Source organism: Helianthus annuus, chromosome 3 (assembly GCF_002127325.2).
Source record: "Helianthus annuus cultivar XRQ/B chromosome 3, HanXRQr2.0-SUNRISE, whole genome shotgun sequence".
Classification (NCBI taxonomy): Eukaryota; Viridiplantae; Streptophyta; class Magnoliopsida; order Asterales; family Asteraceae; genus Helianthus; species Helianthus annuus.
Genome location: NC_035435.2, coordinates 31,868,565 through 31,884,397, shown reverse-complemented (window position 1 = coordinate 31,884,397; position 15,833 = coordinate 31,868,565). Strand labels below are relative to the sequence as shown.

At 42.9% G+C, this 15,833-nt stretch overlaps 1 protein-coding gene across 1 annotated transcript; it reads right to left on the bottom strand.

The window, feature by feature from the left end:
• Positions 1-7,266: 7,266 nt before the first annotated feature.
• Positions 7,267-8,158, bottom strand: LOC110931547 (aspartate and glycine-rich protein-like). The gene is made up of 2 exons (XM_022174933.1): positions 7,990-8,158; positions 7,267-7,439 (listed from the first exon to the last, which is right to left on the bottom strand). Exons 1-2 carry the CDS (start codon positions 8,156-8,158, stop codon positions 7,267-7,269), a joined length of 342 nt encoding a protein of 113 aa, XP_022030625.1.
• Positions 8,159-15,833: the final 7,675 nt, after the last annotated feature.

Below are 15,833 nucleotides of genomic sequence, written 5' to 3'. Positions count from 1 at the left end.
CCCCCAAGTCTAAAACCTTTCTGAGATGCAAATGAACAAGGGGTGGTATTTATAGTCACACCACCTCCACATGAAAGACCACCTTTATGTGGAAGGTCACTTGCAAACACACACGGTCAACGAATAACCCTTTCATTTAACCACTTCAAACGAGCGGGTCTACACACGTTCGTTTGACCGTTTCACTAACTATTACAAAATCAACATAAAATGTAATATAATCTATTCGAACAGCATCGTACACAAAAACTGCATCAACATTTTGCATTAAACATGGTTGACTTGAATAGCCAACCACCACCTAGTGTTGCCGGTGGTACGACGACATTCAATGAAGATCCGGAAGCTTCTTTAATAGGTTCACCCTTAAATGTTGTCCCACATAATCTTTTACCCTCTTTTGCATTTAATGAAGATGAAGATGCATTGGTTGAGAGCAGATTTAATGAAGATCCGGAACCTATTTCTACAGAGTTTCCAAGTAAGTCATACAATTTTTTTTTCAGTTTTATTAAATGTACACGTTTTCAGTGGTAGCGAGAACATTGTTATTGAGAAACAAAAATACGAAGATTGTGTCGATTTTTACTTTTTTTTCATAAGTGCTTGATATTTACCTTTTTTTTGACATTTATGTGTTATTTAGAAGTTGAAGGTTTGCAGTCTGAAAACGAAAACGTGGACGATTCTGGTGAATCCAGATGCATACTAGCACATGAGCATGTTATGTGACAACCCTCACAAATCCAGGTATCCGTACAAATTAATTAATATGAATTAATGCTTAATTACTGTGCTTGATTTTAGTTACGAATAAACTGCTTTCTGTTTTCTGATACATACATATTCTTGCATCATACTTTATTACAGTCACTCCATTTATTACACACAAAATTAGTGACAAACTTGATGCACAAAGCACAGTTAGCACAGTGAGCGGATAACCCAGTAAACATGCTGACATTGCCAGCACTAGACAGACATTGTCTCTGAGGCCAGTATGAGCCGGGAATAGATTACTACACTAGTAGGGAGTGTAGAGAGGTGAGGATTATAAAACTGCGTCACTAGGTGACAGTTATAGTGACCGGAAGTGCCTAAAACACACTTTAATTACAAAATTTTGCACTTTATACAAAAATTCAGCATTTAACATACTAGTAGAGTGCAAGAACTTGGTAAAATAATTCTAGACACTTTCCAAAGTGTTGGTAATTTATTGTGTCACTAAAAATAATATAAATGACACTTTAAAGCTTCACTTAACACTTTAACGGATCAATATCCAACCGAACAACCGGATTTTACCCGGAACATAAAAATATTGCCAAAGACATTGTTTTTACTTTTCTGAGCTAGTTAGGGTCCCCGAACACCCTAACACCCTATATATTATTACACACACACACTAATACACTTACTTATCACTTGAGATCTAACTAATTAGTAACTATCCATTTGAAAACCAACCCTTACCCCCTCCCCCCCCCCTCATCTCGACGGTCACAAGGGTAACCCACCCTTGTCAATTCTTTGATTATTTTAATCAATCGTGTTTGATATCTAGATGAAACATTGTATGATGGTTAATAGTGGAGTTGGATTATAAGTAAACTCATGGGATTAAGAACTTCATTCACCAACACACTTAGCAAACTCACTCTCCTCTCTTCCCTCTTGCTTGTCTTCGGCCGAACAGCATCACCACTACACACCCATCATCAAGCTTTGGTTCAACCATTTTACATACATCCATAGAAGCAAGGAGTCATACAAACAAGCCCGGTGCTCTCGAAAGTGCAAGAACCACTCTAGATTTCTTTTATCCACCACATTTACACCTTGTTTCTTCCCTAGCCTTGAGCTAGTAGTAAGTGTTTCTAATCATCATCTTGATCTTGTTTATGGTGGTTAATAGGTGATTTAATGGTTAAAAATTAAGAACACTAAAGAACATAACTTAAAGTCTTGAACATAAGATGAATAAGGTGGATAAAGGAAAGATATGTGTGTAAATCTTGTGAATCTTGTATAGTTGTGATTACTTGATGTTGTTTGTTATTAAAAGTAAAATGGATCGTCATCTAGACATACTAGACCATGTTCAAGAACATGAACTAGTAGGTTATAAATGTTAAAGTTATGAAAGATGATGAAACCTTCCATCCATGAAACATGAGCTTAAGTAAATAAAATTTTTCTTGTAAATTAAGACTCTGAACATGTAGATCTAAAGATCTACAAGTGGTTTTTCGGAAGAACCAAGTGAAAGATGCAAGTCTTGTTAAAACCCGGATGTTTTATGAATTAGAAGCATTTTTGGTAGATAAACGAGTGTGTAAACACTTGTGTAACAAGAAGATTTGACAAAGAAGTATTTTTAAAAATCTTGACTAGAAGTTGTAAAACTCCAAGTTCTTTAAAAATAAAGTTTTTAAGAAACTAATTTTATTTTTAAAAGATAACAAAACCTACTAAATACGCTAGTAACTTACTACATATTTTTACAAAACTTTCAAGTTCATGAGTTTGTGATTTAGGCTTGTTTTGTCAAGTTTGATGCTTAAATATTGTTGATTGATAATTGTTAAATTGCTTGATTGAATTTTTGAAAAGAAAATTATACGCTTGTAAGCATGGACACCTCGAGTTACAAAGGAAACTCTCGCGAAAATTTTTCTAGAAATATAACACTTAGAAATATTTTCGTAACGAATGTTTATAAATGTATTTTAACTTATTTTTCAAATATAAACTTTGCCATGATTTTTATTACAAAAATAACCAAGTACCGGAGGTGGATTTTCGTAAATAAAACTTGTTAAATATATATTTAGAATATATATTTTATAAAAAAACGCTTGTGTGAATATGTGATTATTTTGTGAACTAGATATATATTATTTTTAGGGTTAAAATAATATTACTTGAAATGACATGAAATTACGACTCCAGAATAATACCAACGCCCTCACAAATAAATATTTAAGTTACACCGGTATTGTTATTACAACGCGAACTCTAAAATGTAACTTATGTATTTTTTTTCGGAAAAATACTCTTATTATAATATTTTTGTTGAAATATTATTTTGGAAAAACTTGTGGAATAAAATATAATATTTGGGAAAATATATATATTTTTGGAAATTAAAACATTTTAGATAAAGTAGTTAAAAATATATTTTTCAAGTGAGACTTAAAAATATATTTTCCGAAATTATAAAAACACACATGTATTAATACCCCAATCCTTGGGAAGGAAGATATTTATAAAATAATTAAGAAGTGTAAATACGAAATAGTTGTCTAACTATTTCCCAAAAACGTTAAACCTTAAGCCAAGGCACGACCGTCCGTCTAATAGAAGTTAGTACGTGTAGGTCGTCACGCAGCAGGTTGATTTGGGACTGACTATTTCGAGACGCACTTCTGTGAGTTCATGTCCCCCTTTTCTCTTATCTGTTTTCAGTTTTTATACTTCGGGGGTGGAATACATGATACAGTAATTACGGATACTTTTATACATGGTATGGTTAGCTTAAGGAGGGTTACTCCTTAGATCATGTGAGTGGGTAGGCTGGAACTAGAGGCCATTAATCCTCATAGTAGGACCGAGGGTCATTAGCGGTAGATCTATCTGGGTGTAGCGAGCCTAACTCAAGGCCCACTGTACGGACCTTGGGGTGACTTTGAGCCCGACGCAAAAATCTGCTAGGTTTGAGTCTTCCTACAGCACTTCACATATATCATTGGCTTTGCAACCCAATGGTGATCTCTTTTTCCTTATTTGCTACATACCAGGGATTTTCATACATACAAACATATTACAAAGGTTTATACATACTCACTTTTACATGAAGTCGCTCAACTTTTTGTTGATTTTTCAAATTAGATGTATTTCAGGGAATTAGGGATCTGGCAAGGTATGCTATGTCATCAAGCTGCGTAGAGAAGTGATGTCATCCATGTTTAGGGATTGTGACTTTTTCCTGGATGAGTCACAAGTCTTAAACTGAGTTTATTTCATGTTTTATGGTTGTGTCGTATGAACAATGTTTTTATTATGTTGTGTTGTAATTCCGTTGCATGTGTCAACTTTTAAAACAATGTTGTCGTATTTGATTTTTAAAACTTGAATCAATGGATGATCATCATTGTTTTACTTTCATATAGCTTTGTTGTGATTAAGCTATGGTATTAAGAAGTCACACCAAATAAACCCACGCTTCCGCAAAGCCAGGGTGTGACAGCTTGGTATCAGAGCTTTAATCATAGCGAACTAGGATTCCTTCTCGAGTCTAGACTATGATCACTAGGGCTCTCATGAAAACATTTTTACATTGCATACATTACGTCCCGATCCACGATACAAAATATTATTACAAACAAAAAGTATGAGCACACTTTTCACAATTTATGGTTCAGTCATGGCAACTGAGGGAGTTTAGCCCTAAAGGCTGGGAGGTTTAGTCATGTAGACTGAGGGGGTCCAATCTCAAGGATTGGGGAGGTTTTGGTCTTAGAGGCCAGGGAGTTAGTCTGAGAGACTAGGAGGTTCAGTCTGAGAGGCTGGGAGGGTAGTCTAGTGAGACTAGGAAGAAATACTTCCTTGCTTATTGGTGACTAACATGTTTATTGGATTATATGATTGGTTGTTTGTGCATATGTGTGTTTGTGTTATAGACATCATGCCTTCTTCATCAGGACACTGGAGTTTCAGACACTTCTGATCCCATGGCGATAGTATCAGATGACATAGTTTCATCGGAGCGAGAGGTCTACACTTCCGATACCACCAGCACTGATGAGGACGATTTCCAGCCCTTTGCGATGCCTGATGTCGTAGCCGAGCCTGCTGATGGACATCCTGTTGGGGATTTACCACTCGCGGTGATCCCTGCTCCCATACCTCTTGCTGCTTACCCAGCTTTGGATTTGCCACTCGATATTGTTTCTGACGACGATATCGATCTGTTTGAGGAGGACCCACCAGAGGCTGACTATGAGGGCGGGGCCCCTATTGCTTCTGATGTCATCTTACCCATTGCTGATGCTCCTGCAGAGGAGGCTCCTGTTGATTCACCTGTCCCAGATTCCTTCGAGTCTGTGGTGTCCGCATCTTTGCACACTCAGGGAGTGCAGCACCACACTCACGACGCCGACCCTGACATGGCGTCATCAGCTGCACCTGCTCCCACACATGACTTTGAGTTTGATCACGACGTTGATGATGATCTAGATCCTGTGTTTCCCCCTGGTTTTGATCCTGACCAGGATATCAAGTTCATTCACTTAGACCAGCCCCTGGAGGATCCTGTAGCCCCTATTGATCCTTTGTTTGATGATCCAGCCAATTTTGATATTGAGTTTGTTAATCCAGAGCCTGCTGTGGCCCCTGAGCCAGTCGTTGCTCCTGACCCTGCATTAGAGCATGACCCTGTTCATGACGATGCACCTACTGTTGCCCCTTTTGTTGATGATATACCTGTTGACAATCATCCTGTTGTTGCTCCACCGTTGGTGGATGATCATGTTGTTAATGCTCATGTTGACGCTCCACTCTTGATAGAGGATCCTGTTGTTGCACCACTTCCTGATCCCGTGCCGGTGCTGTTCGATCGCGCACCTTTTGCTACCTATATAGATCCACGTTACGCCGACACCCGTAACGGGTGGATTGATGACGATGAAGATTACCCAACTTTTATGCGACCTGCTACACCACCAGTAGCCCCTATTTTAGCACCCGTTTCAGCACCCATTTCAGCTCCCATTGATGTTCCCTTGCTTTCCACACACACCACGGATGCTCACCGCACCGACCTACCTATTACGTTTCTTCAGGACATACCGCCACCGCGTCCTAGAGAGGGGTCATCTAGGCAGCCGCCTATTTCTGTACCACCCACGTTACCATCACCTTTTCCATTTGTACCACCGTTTCCCACTGTTGCACCATCTACTGCACCATTCTTCACTCTATCTAGCGAGGCATTCCTATGGACTACGCCCCCTATCATGCCACTGTCCGATCCGTATCACCAATACCATGTTGGGTACTCCACGGAGGACTTCCTTACTTCTTTGATGATACAGCAGGAGGCGCTGACCCGTCGCATACAGGAGTTGGAGAGAGCTCAGCGACCACCGTGCCATTGTCAGACCCCAGCTGCAGCATCTCACCCTCCGCGTCCACTTTCACCCGACACAGACGTCCGCTTGATGACTTCCGAGCAGCAGATAGCATACTTGTTGCGCGTCTGTCGCGCTCTAGAGCACGATTGGTTACATATGCATTGCCTGTGTTACTCTCATTTTCCTCCTCCTCCGCCATCAGCATAGGCATTTTGATATAGATCCACGTTACGCCGACACCCGTAACGGGTAGATTGATGAGGATGACGATTACCCACCTTTTGTGCGACCTGTTACACCACCAGTAGCCCCTGTTTTAGCACCCGTTTCAGCACCCATCTCAGCTCCCATTGATGTTCCCTTGCTTTCCACACACACCACGGATGCTCACCGCACCGACCTACCTATTACGTTTCTTCAGGACATACCGCCACCGTGTCCTGGAGAGGGGTCATCTAGGCAGCCGCCTATTTCTGTACCACCCACGTTACCATCACCTTTTCCATTTGTACCACCGTTTCCCACTGTTGCACCATCTATTGCACCATTCTTCACTCCATCTAGCGAGCCATTCCTATGGACTACGCCCCCTATCATGCCACTGTCCGATCCGTATCACCCATACCATGTTGGGTACTCCACGGAGGACATCCTTACTTCTTTGATGATACAGCAGGAGGTGCTGACCCGTCGCATACAAGAGTTGGAGAGAGCTCAGCGACCACTGTGCCATTGTCAGACCCCACCTGCAGTATCACACCCTTCGCGTCCACTTTCACCCGACTCAGACGTCCGGTTGATGACTTCCGAGCAGCAGATAACATACTTGTTGCGCGTCTGTCGCGCTCTAGAGCAGGATTGGTTACATATGCGTTGCATGTGTTACTCTCATTTTCCTCCTCCTCCGCCATCAGCATAGGCATTTTGATATAGATCCACGTTACACCGACACCCGTAACGGGTGGATTAATGAAGATGACGATTACCCACCTTTTGTGCGACCTGTTACACCACCAGTAGCCCCGGTTTTAGCACCCATTTCAGCACCCATCTCAGCTCCCATTGATGTTCCCTTGCTTTCCACACACACCACGGATGCTCACCGCACCGACCTACCTATTACGTTTCTTCAGGACATACCGCCACCGCGTCCAGGAGAGGGGTCATCTAGCCAGCCGCCTATTTCTGTACCACCCACGTTACCATCACCTTTTCCATTTGTACCACCATTTCCCACTATTGCACCATCTACTGCACCATTCTTCACTCCATCTAGCGAGCCATTCCTATGGACTACGCCCCCTATCATGCCACTGTCCGATCCGTATCACCCATACCATGTTGGGTACTCCATGGAGGACATCCTTACTTCTTTGATGATACAGCAGGAGGCGCTGACCCGTCGCATACAGGAGTTGGAGAGAGCTCAGCGACCACCGTGCCATTGTCAGACCCCAGCTGCAGCATCTCACCCTCCGCGTCCACTTTCACCCGACACAGACGTCCGCTTGATGACTTCCGAGCAGCAGATAGCATACTTGTTGCGCGTCTGTCGCGCTCTAGAGCACGATTGGTTACATATGCATTGCCTGTGTTACTCTCATTTTCCTCCTCCTCCGCCATCAGCATAGGCATTTTGATATAGATCCACGTTACGCCGACACCCGTAACGGGTAGATTGATGAGGATGACGATTACCCACCTTTTGTGCGACCTGTTACACCACCAGTAGCCCCTGTTTTAGCACCCGTTTCAGCACCCATCTCAGCTCCCATTGATGTTCCCTTGCTTTCCACACACACCACGGATGCTCACCGCACCGACCTACCTATTACGTTTCTTCAGGACATACCGCCACCGTGTCCTGGAGAGGGGTCATCTAGGCAGCCGCCTATTTCTGTACCACCCACGTTACCATCACCTTTTCCATTTGTACCACCGTTTCCCACTGTTGCACCATCTATTGCACCATTCTTCACTCCATCTAGCGAGCCATTCCTATGGACTACGCCCCCTATCATGCCACTGTCCGATCCGTATCACCCATACCATGTTGGGTACTCCACGGAGGACATCCTTACTTCTTTGATGATACAGCAGGAGGTGCTGACCCGTCGCATACAAGAGTTGGAGAGAGCTCAGCGACCACTGTGCCATTGTCAGACCCCACCTGCAGTATCACACCCTTCGCGTCCACTTTCACCCGACTCAGACGTCCGGTTGATGACTTCCGAGCAGCAGATAACATACTTGTTGCGCGTCTGTCGCGCTCTAGAGCAGGATTGGTTACATATGCGTTGCATGTGTTACTCTCATTTTCCTCCTCCTCCGCCATCAGCATAGGCATTTTGATATAGATCCACGTTACACCGACACCCGTAACGGGTGGATTAATGAAGATGACGATTACCCACCTTTTGTGCGACCTGTTACACCACCAGTAGCCCCGGTTTTAGCACCCATTTCAGCACCCATCTCAGCTCCCATTGATGTTCCCTTGCTTTCCACACACACCACGGATGCTCACCGCACCGACCTACCTATTACGTTTCTTCAGGACATACCGCCACCGCGTCCAGGAGAGGGGTCATCTAGCCAGCCGCCTATTTCTGTACCACCCACGTTACCATCACCTTTTCCATTTGTACCACCATTTCCCACTATTGCACCATCTACTGCACCATTCTTCACTCCATCTAGCGAGCCATTCCTATGGACTACGCCCCCTATCATGCCACTGTCCGATCCGTATCACCCATACCATGTTGGGTACTCCATGGAGGACATCCTTACTTCTTTGATGATACATCAGGAGGCGCTGACCCGTCGCATACAGGAGTTGGAGAGAGCTCAGCGACCACCGTTCCATTGTCAGACCCCACCTGCAGCATCACACCCTCTGCGTCCACTTTCACCCGACTCAGACGTCCGCTTGATGACTTCCGAGCAGCAGATAGCTTACTTGTTGCGCGTCTGTCGTGCTCTAGAGCAGGATTGGTTACATATGCGTCGCCTGTGTTAATCTCATTTTCCTCCTCCTCCTCCGCCATCAGCATAGGCATTTTGATTCGACGTAGGTAGATTTTTGGTGAGACGACCGCGATTGTGCAGACTATACAGCTTTTTGGAGACCGCATTTTGGATGTTATGACTTTTGATGTTTTGTATTTTGGCTGTTGTTGTCACTGACTAGATAGTTTGGACTAGGGCGATGTGGCCCTTAGTCACTTTTGATGTATGATACAGTTTCAAAACTTGTAAACATTACATTGTGGTCTTGATTTATGATTGTGCAATCGCAGTATTCTCATTATATGTGATGTTGAATTTATTGTTTTCAATTTTATGACATATGTGCTTGGTTTATATGTAACATGAGATGTTATATGTTTGATAAATGGTATACGTATGATGTATTTACTTATTATGACCTGACCAACGTGAAACATCTTTTAGAAGATGCCACCAAGGCATGATCCGCGCATGCCCACTAACGAGGCAGAACTCCAAGGAATCATTGCTGCCGCCATAGCGCAGTATGCAGCCTCACAAGGAGGAACCAGCGGGAGCAATTCGAACAACAACGGCAATAACAATCCACCCCATGGTAATGTTAAGTCGTCTGAGACATACTACGATACATTTGGATATTTATAGCACGTCCGCTAATACCATTTGTATATTCTAACGTATGTGCAGGGTGCACTTAAAAGCAATTTCTCGATTGCAAGCCCGTGAATTTCGACGGCACAGGAGGTGCTGTTGTGTTTGTCAGATGGGCAGAGAAGATTGAGTCTGTTCTTAGAATGAGCAAGTGTGCTCCCGAGCAACAAGTGACCTACATCTCAGGGCTATTTCTGGATGGAGCCCTATCTTGGTGGAACTTGCAAGTGCAAACTCTTGGTGAAGCTGCTGCTTATGCGATGTCATGGAATGAGCTGAAGGAGCTCATGAGAAGGAGGTACTGCTCGCGTGCTGAAATTCAGAAGCTGGAAACTGAATTCTGGCACTTGAAAATGGAAGGTCCCAAGATCGCGGAGTATGTTCAGAGATTCCACGATTTGTCCCACGTAGTGCCATACATGGTTACACCGGAGTTCAAGCGTATCGAGCGCTTTATCTGGGGATTGGCACCTCAGATCATGAGTATGGTTACTACTTCCAAGCCCGTAACCATCACAGAAGCTATCGATCTTAGTGTGGCACTTACTGAGGAGGCCATTCGGTTGAACAAGTTTCCAAATTTCGAACCAAAGAAGAAAGAAACACATGCTGAGTTGTCGGGTGAAAACAAGCGAAATTTTTCCAATTTCAAGCAAGGAACCAGCCATGTAAGCAAGAAGGGCGAGTCAAGCACACCGGCTAGAGTTTCAACCGGTGTTGAGAACAAAGGAAAGGGTTATATGGGCACACTGCCCAAGTGTAACACCTGCCAGCGCCATCATTCTGGCCGGCGTGGACCAAAAACATGTGAAGCTTGTGGGAAAATTGGCCACTTGAAGGATACTTGTTGGGTTAGTGCTGGCCGGGGTGGCCAAGGAGGTTTTGGTAATAGGAACAACAACCGTGGTGGTAATGGAAATCGTCCGCAAGGGAATAATGGCGGAAATGGAAACCGTGGGAACGTTGCGAACCAAGCTGGGAATGGAAATCGCAACCAAAACAACACTCAAGCTGGGAAGGGAAATGGCCAAGGGCCAGGATGCTTTAATTGTGGAGATATTGGGCACTTTAAGAGGGAATGCCCAAAATTTAACCAAGCACGGGGAAGAGTCTTTAACATTGGAGCGAGGGAAGCGCGTCAGGATCCGAACGTTGTCACTGGTACGTTCCCTATAAACCAACGCTTTGCATCCGTTTGTTTGATACTGGTACCGACTATAGCTTTGTGTCGTTAGAATTTAAGAGTATGCTGGGGTTAGCTGCTAGTAAATTAGATGTTCCATACTCAATTGAACTGGCTAATGGAAAGCTAGTTGAAGCGAATGAAGTTGTCAGAGGTTGTGTAATCGAGCTGGGAGAGCGCGAGTTCGCTTTGGAGCTACTACCAGTCAAGTTGGGAAGCTTCTACGTGGTGGTAGGGATGGATTGGTTGTCGAGCAACAAGGCTGAGATTATTTGTCACGAAAAGATCATTTGCATCCCAACAGAAGATGGAGAGACGATCGTGGTTCACGGAGAGAAGCACGATACGCCTCTGAGAATCATTAGCTATCTAAAAGCTAGAAAGTGTTTACAGAAGGGATGTGTTGCCTTCTTGGCACACATCGTGGATAAAGAGGCTGTCGATCCGAAGATCGAAGACATCCCTGTCGTAAAGGAATATCCTGAGGTCTTTCCAGAGGACTTGCCAGGATTGCCACCCTAAAGGCAAGTGGAGTTCCATATTTAGTTAGTTCCAGGCGCCGCGCCTGTGGCTAAGGCACCTTATCGACTTGCACCTTCAGAGATGCAGAAATTGTCGACACAACTTCAAGAGTTGTTGGACAAGGGATTCATCCGACCAAGCTTCTCGCCTTGGGGAGCTTTGGTTCTGTTTGTTAAGAAAAAAGACGGTAGTTTTCGTATGTGCATCGACTACCGGGAGTTGAACAAGTTAACGATCAAGAATAGGTATCCTCTGCCAAGGATTGATGACCTATTCGATCAGCTGCAAGGTTCAAGCTACTACTCGAAGATCGATTTACGATCAGGCTATCATCAGGTGAGAATACAAGAGGAAAGTATTCCCAAAACCGTTTGGACCCGATATGGACATTACGAGTTCTTGGTTATGCCGTTTGGGTTGACAAACGCGCCAGCTGTTTTTATGGATTTGATGAATAGAGTTTGTAAGCCGTACCTCAACAAGTTCGTGATTGTGTTCATCGACGTTATTTTGATCTACTCGAAGACGAAGGATGAGCACGAACAACATTTAAGAGCAATCTTGGAGCTACGGAAAAAGGAAAAGCTGTATGCTAAATTCTCGAAGTGCGAATTTTGGTTACGCGAAGTCCAATTTCTTGGACATGTGGTTAATGGAGATGGAATCCATGTGGATCCCACCAAGATCGAAGCGATAAAGAATTGGGAGACTCCAAAGACACCAACCGAGATTCGACAATTCTTAGGTATAGCTGGTTACTATCGATGGTTTATTGAGGATTTATCAAAAATCGCTCAACCCTTGACCTTCCTCACACAGAAGGATAAGAAGTTCGATTGGGGAATCAAACAGTAAGAAGCATTCCAGTTATTGAAAGACAAGCTTTGCGATGCGCCGATCTTATCGCTACCAAGAACTGATGATTTCGTGGTATATTGTGCCGCCTCGCGTCAACGTTTGGGTTGCGTGTTAATGCAGCGACAGAAAGTCATAGCTTACGCGTCACGCCAGTTGAAGGTTCATGAAAAGAATTATACCACGCATGACTTGGAGCTAGGCGCAGTGGTATTCGCGTTGAAAATTTGGAGACAATATTTATATGGTACAAAGTGTACAATCTTCACGGATCATAAGAGTCTGCAACACATATTCGACCCGAAGGAGCTGAACATGAGACAAAGATGCTGGGTCGAATTATTGAACGACTACGACTGCGAGATCAAGAATCATCCAGGGAAGGCGAACGTGGTCGCCGATGCCCTAAGTCGAAAAGAAAGGATCAAGCCCATAAGGGTTAGGGCTTTAGAGATGATTATCCAGACAGATCTTTCCCTGCGCATTCGTGCCGCGTAGAAAGAAGCTCTTAAAGAAAGAAACATTGAAGAGGAATATCTCCGTGGAATAGAGAAACAGTTGGTACCAAATGAGGAAGGAACATTATGTTTCATGAGACGAATTTGGGTTCCTCTGTTTGGTGGTTTGAGAAAAGTTATTTTTGATGAAGCTCACAGGTCACGGTACTTTATCCATCCCGGAGCGGATAAGATGTACCAAGATCTCAAGGATTATTATTGGTGGCCTAGGATGAAAGGCGATGTAGCAGTTTATGTTAGCAAGTGTTTAACGTGCGCCAAGGTAAAAGCGGAATACCAGAAGCCTTCAGGACTTCTGCAGCAACCTGAGATTCCCAAATGGAAATGGGAACAGATTTCAATGGATTTCATAACAAAGTTACCAAGAACGCCAAAAGGTCATGACACTATTTGGGTAATAGTGGACCGGTTAACGAAGTCTGCACACTTCTTACCCATCAGAGAGAAAGATAACACGAGCAAGTTGGCTGAGATATATATGAGAGAGATCGTTGCACGTCATGGAGTGCCTCTCTCGATCATCTCTGATAGAGACGGAAGGTTTGTGTCAAGGATTTGGCAGTCCTTCCCGGAAGCATTCGGATCTCAGTTGAACCTGAGTACAGCTTTTCACCCACAAACCGATGGACAGAGCGAACTGACGATTCAGACATTAGAAGATATGCTGCGAGCTTGCGTTATGGATTTAGGTGGAAGTTGGGATACTCACCTGCCATTGGTTGAATTTTCATACAACAACAGTTATCACGCAAGTATTCAAGAAATATGTTGGTCTGATGCTGGTGATAGACAGCTAGTTGGTCCAGAAGTGGTCCAGGAAACCACAGACAAGATTGCACAGATCCGAGAGCGCATCAAGGCGGCTCGCGATCGTCAAAAGTGTTATGCAGATAGAAGAAGGAAACCTCTGGAGTTTGAGGTAGGAGACACGGTATTGTTGAAGGTATCACCCTGGAAGGGTGTGGCACGCTTCGGAAAGCTTGGAAAGTTGAATCCGCGCTATATTGGCCCATTCAAGATTCTGAAGAGGAACGGTTTAGTAGCATACAAGTTGGACTTACTTGCCGAACTGAATGGTGTTCACGATACATTCCATGTATCAAACTTGAAGAAGAGTCCAACGCAAGAAAATGTTGTCATTCCCGCAGACGAGATTCATATTGCGACACACTCCATTTTGTCGAAGAACCAGTTGAGGTTACAGATTGGAAGATAAACAAAACATGAAGGAGTAGTGTCAAGCTTGTCAAAGTTCGTTGGAATGCAAGACATGGTCAAGAATACACCTGGGAACGTGAGGATCAAATGAAAGAAAAGTACCCCCATTTATTTCCTAAGACCCGTGCAACGAGAAGCAGAACTTAAAATTTCGGGACGAAATTTTCTTAACGGGGGGAGAATGTGACAACCCTCACAAATCCAGGTATCCGTACAAATTAATTAATATTAATTAATGCTTAATTACTGTGCTTGATTTCAGTTACGAATAAACTACTTTCTGTTTTCTGATACATACATATTCATGCATCATACTTTATCACTGTCACTCCATTTATTACACACAAAACATTAGTGACAAACTTGATGCACAAAGCACAGTTAGCACAGTGAGCGGATAACCCAGTAAACATGTTGACATTGCCAGCACTAGACAGACATTGTCTCTGAGGCTAGTATGAGCCGGGAATAGATTACTACACTAGTAGGGAGTGTAGGGAGGTGAGGATTATAAAACTGCGTCACTAGGTGATAGTTATAGTGACCGGAAGTGCCTAAAACACACTTTAATTACAAAATTTTGCACTTTATACTAAAATTCAGCATTTAACATACTAGTAGAGTGCAAAAACTTGGTAAAATAATTCTAGACACTTTCCAAAGTGTTGGTAATTTATTGTGTCACTAAAAATAATATAAATGACACTTTAAAGCTTCACTTAACACTTTAACGGATCAACCGAACAACCGGACTTTACCCGGAACATAAAAATATTGCCAAAGACATTGTTTTTACTTTTCTGAGCTAGTTAGGGTCCCCGAACACCCTAACACCCTTTATATTATTACACACACACACACACACACACACACACTAATACACTTACTTATCACTTGAGATCTAACTAATTAGTAACTATCCATTTGAAAACCAACCCTTACCCCCCCCCCCAATCTCGACGGTCATAAGGGTGACCCACCCTTGCCAATTCTTTTATTATTTAAATCACTCTTGTTTGATATCTAGATGACACATGGTATGATGGTTAATAGTGGAGTTGGATTATAAGTAAACTCATGGGATTAAGAACTTCATTTACCAACACACTTAGCAAACTCACTCTCCTCTCTTCCTTCTTGCTTGTCTTCGGCCGAACACCATAACCACTACACACCCATCATGAAGCTTTGGTTCAACCATTTTACATACATCCATAAAAGCAAGGAGTCATACAAACAAGCCCGGTGCTCTCGAAAGTGCAAGAACCACTCTAGATTTCTTTTATCCACCACATTTACACCTTGTTTCTTCCCTAGCCTTGAGCTAGTAGTAAGTGTTTCTAATCATCATCTTGATCTTGTTTATGGTGGTGAATAGGTGATTTAATGGTTAAAAATTAAGAACACTAAAGAACATAACTTAAAGTCTTGAACATAAGATGAATAAGGTGGATAAAGGAAAGATATGTGTGTAAATCTTGTGAATCTTGTATAGTTGTGATTACTTGATGTTGTTTGTTATTAAAAGTTGGATGGATCGTCATCTATACTTACTAGATCATGTTCAAGAACATGAACTAGTAGGTTATAAATGTTAAAGTTATGAAAGATGATGAAACCTTCCATCCATGAAACATGAGCTTAAGTAAATAAAAATTTTCTTGTGAAATAAGACTCTAAACATGTAGATCTAAAGATCTACAAGTGGTTTTTTGGAAGAGCCAAGTGAAAGATGCA

Bases quoted from the DNA above. Each gene is read 5' to 3' on its own strand.
- LOC110931547 (XM_022174933.1), bottom strand. From the start codon at position 8,158: ATGATAGGGGGCGTAGTCCATAGGAATGGCTCGCTAGATGGAGTGAAG. The intron at 7,440-7,989 runs GTATGTCCTGAA...GTGGCATGATAG, and splicing joins CTCTCCAGGACACGGTGGCG to GGGGCGTAGTCCATAGGAAT.